We start from the raw sequence: 3745 nt of genomic DNA on the forward strand, positions 1-3745 counted from the left end.
GGTGTTTGGTTAGGGGCTGCCCATGCTGGGGGAGAAGGCACGTGAATGCCGTGTTTTCTAGTAGACCTCTCGGGGAGTTGCTTCTYACCTTAGGTCCCACACGTGGGTCTGGTGGTTCCAGGCATCTGCATCCAGGACACTCCTACGGTTCCCAGGTTAGCACTGATCGCCTGCTAAGAGGATATTGCTGCAGCTTGATCAGTGCTTGAACCAACAGACAAGAAGTTCTGAAGTGCCTGTGAGGTGCAGATGTGCTGCCTGCTCGAGTAGGCAGAGGCCAGGGGTCTGCCTGCAGCCAACTGACAACTCCATTTTGTCACACGCTGTACACTAATGTGGGACTGTTAAGTATGCCTGACTATGAGRTACGGTTAATATTAGTAAATATTCTTTTTATTCCTTCAGCTTGTGGCTTTTGCAACGTTCATCTGCTTTGTTGTCTCAAGATCCCATGAAGCATATACAGCACTTGCAATCATGGAAGTTATCATCACTTTGTTATTTTTTCTACTGTATTTACTAAAACTAGATAAAAAGATGAAATGGCTCTTTTGGCCTTTAGCTGTAAGTATTGGTTTGCCTTTTCTAAAATGAAGTGTATTTTACGCATTTTGTGATTTGTGCATGGAAACATGCATGAAAGCAGGTTCACAGAGGTTATTTTCAGTCAGTTCAATCATTGTTTCTATAAATATAAAACCAAAGTAGTATTTCATTTTTGATACAAGTTTTGCCTGACAGAGATAACGTTCATTTGCATAACTTTTTAAATAATATGTTTATCACAATTAACAGTCCATCCTCTAATAAATTTAATTTGCTTTTATCTATTATATTGTATTTCCCCATCACAAATCAAACATACATTTGTATTTCAGTATTAATGAGTTCTCTTACTTTYTTTTTTAATTTACTTACTGTTTTAATCTGTCATGTTACACCCAGACTACACAAATTTAACTGCTAGAAAAAAAAATGAAGTTAAGCAAAATGAGGATACTATCAATGCTATTTTTAATATCAAACTACTGAGTATCACTATAGATCATAACTGGGTATTAGTTTAATCCTATCTTCATAGTAATACAGCTATATTTTAGTGGCTTGTGCTACATTAGGAGTTAGTCATATTCTTCTTCGTGCATGTATTACAGAATAAATATTTTGCTTCCACTGGCTTTTTCAGGATATTTTCAACTCGGTGATTGCAGCTGTGTTTCTCCTAGTTGTGTGCCTGTTTGCGATAATAATCAAGACAAACTATGGGACGCTGGTTGGGGGAGTAAGTAGGATAATTACTTTAAGAATTTAWTAAATTCATTAATAGGCATGATTTGAATCTTTTGGTATACCTGCATTTTGACCAGACCATGAAAATAACCCTGTCATGGAAGGATAAAATCAGAAGTCACAAACAAAGGAAGGTCAATAAGCAATTAGTTTATCTCACTAAATCCAGTAATAGACCTAGTTATTATTAAGAAATTGCGTTTTCCTCCATTTTTCACATGATTATCCTCAAACAACTAGTAATGTAAACATAGTAATAGATTTAGGACTTACCTAATCAATACTACTGGTGAAACCTATTAAAAATAAATCTACCTGCATTTGCTTGCATAACTTGAAATTCTAGATAGGATAATCCATAGTACTTTCAGGAATATCCAGTTTGATGCCAGTATTTGATAAGAAATGCCTAATATTTTATTAAACAGAGTTAAAACTTTTTAACAGGCATGCTAATATTTTCCTTATGATTTGTATATTATTTTTTCTGACATCAACTGAGAAATTAAAGCAGTTGAAGTCTTTTCATACTATGAATAAAAAGATTTTTGTGCATTTAAGATCAAACTAGTTTACTAGTTTAAGCAACTTGGATTTTTAATTAGAAGGAAAACCAACACAATTAGCATTAGCAACCAGTAAGAGACTAAAAACTCAGTTTTGAAACTATTTTGTTCCCGAAATACAAGATAACCTAAAATGTGACAACAAAAAAAAAAAAAAAAAAAAAAAGGAACTTGCTGCATGACTTGCATGAATTTTTCAGAGTCAGCTTAAGAGCCAGAGAGGTGCAAAATTATTGTCATGTACTGGTAACTGATAACTTAAGCAAAGAGGAGACTTTGTGATAAAGTGACTGACTATGCTAGAACATAATTTGTATTCCCAGTAGTGAACGTAATTTATATTTTCAGTAGTGAAATTCATAGAAATTAAATTGAAGACGGGACTAACAGGTAGCCTGGAAAAACAAGTTTGGGCAAAATGTTCAACATCTTTAATGTTGGGAGCGACAGAATTGCCCTCAGGCATGTGTTCTTAGGGCACAGACTGTCTTGAACTGCTCTTTCCTGAAAAAAACTTACCTTAGCATTTCTTACCAGATCAGATAATTCAATTTAAAATATCAACATGCTTGAATTGAAAAAAAAAATTTGTATGCATGGGGGAGAACGCTAAAGGACAAGAGCTAAGAATGTCAACTCTGCAGTGAATCCAGAGAGGTTTACAAACACCTCCTTTTTTCCAGTTGCCTGCCTGAAGCTCTGCATTTTTAAAATATTTATATATGTCTTCTTCAGTTTCAATTATGTTTCTAATTTAGAACTTCTGAGGAGACAGGCAGTGCTTTTTTTGCTTCTAGGGCTGTTTCTACAAATGTTGATTTGACTCTTGGCCAAAACTATTAAGTAGAGCAGCCCTTAAACAAACAGAATTTTCATTTTGATAAAAGCATTGTCAAGTACAGTGCAGCACTAGCTTGGCATTCAGGGAAGTCACAGCATTCCCAACTCTTCAGACAAACATCAAACAAAACCAGGGTGTAGATTATTGCTATCACATCAAAAGAAAATCACTTATATGAAAGGTTCATGGGAGTTAAATATGGATGTTAGTGAATTTATCAGTTGTCTCAAATCATACATATAGTTAGAAGGCCAGAACAAGTTTGGGGAGATGCAATCATTGCTTCTTTGAGAAACAGATGAGTCACTCCAGTGAAAGAGAGAAAAAAATTAACAAGAGGCTCATATGAGGAAACTAACATTACTTTTATTACTTGTAGGTGTTTGGCCTTGTATTGCTCGTTCTGTGCATTGTGGATGCAGTTGTTCTTTTCCGGAAGATCAGCCTCAGTGGACCCAGAGGAAGGAATTACCCTACCAGATGAGAGCTACCATTTTAGCTAGAGAATAATTTCTCAGTCAAACATTCCTGTTACTGTGTTCTTCTAAAGAATTTGTATTTTAATGTGTTCGTGTGTTGGAATTTCCTGTGTATTTTTCTACATTTTCAAAAGTATTGTTCGTTAGTATTAATAATTCTTACACTTAAGTATGTATTTTCAGTGTTGCAGTTCCAGTGGTTTAATCATCTGTGCCCTGTGCTTTTCTAAACTTATTTTTTTCACAGATGAAAATGTAATTTTATAATTGCCTTCTTCCTATAATAAAAATGAAAGTGCAAATGGGCCTAAGTGCATTACTTGACATTATCTGTTAAATACTCTTAAAGTAAAGATTGCTTGTTTTGATAGGCCAGCAAGCATCTTTGGRAGTAGGGTTTTTTCACCTTTACTTTTGCTCCCCATTCCGTAGATCGGCCTCCTGGCTGGTCGGCACCTCACGCCACGCGTTTCGTTGCTGAGACCTGCTGATTTTCGGTCCGGAGTGGCGCCGAGAGCCCCCCACGGCCGCCCGGCGCAGGCGGGCGCTGAGGGGCGGCAGGGCGGCCG

The 3745-nt window shown here is 36.4% G+C and overlaps 1 protein-coding gene across 1 annotated transcript; it reads left to right on the top strand.

Moving 5' to 3' along the window:
* The first annotated feature begins 45 nt into the window (after window positions 1-45).
* LOC146595089 (chemokine-like factor) lies at window positions 46-3478 on the top strand. The gene is made up of 4 exons (XM_085306480.1): window positions 46-60; window positions 406-564; window positions 1187-1282; window positions 3077-3478. Exons 1-4 carry the CDS (start codon window positions 46-48, stop codon window positions 3179-3181), a joined length of 375 nt encoding a protein of 124 aa, XP_085162606.1. The 3' UTR covers window positions 3182-3478.
* The last annotated feature ends 267 nt before the right edge of the window (window positions 3479-3745 follow it).

Source organism: Rhea americana, unplaced genomic scaffold (genome assembly GCF_003343005.1).
Source record: "Rhea americana isolate MKP2758 unplaced genomic scaffold, rheAme1 scaffold_24, whole genome shotgun sequence".
NCBI lineage: Eukaryota > Metazoa > Chordata > Aves > Rheiformes > Rheidae > Rhea > Rhea americana.

Bases quoted from the DNA above. Each gene is read 5' to 3' on its own strand.
- LOC146595089 (XM_085306480.1), top strand. The intron at 565-1,186 runs GTAAGTATTGGT...TGGCTTTTTCAG, and splicing joins GGCTCTTTTGGCCTTTAGCT to GATATTTTCAACTCGGTGAT. The intron at 1,283-3,076 runs GTAAGTAGGATA...TATTACTTGTAG, and splicing joins ATGGGACGCTGGTTGGGGGA to GTGTTTGGCCTTGTATTGCT.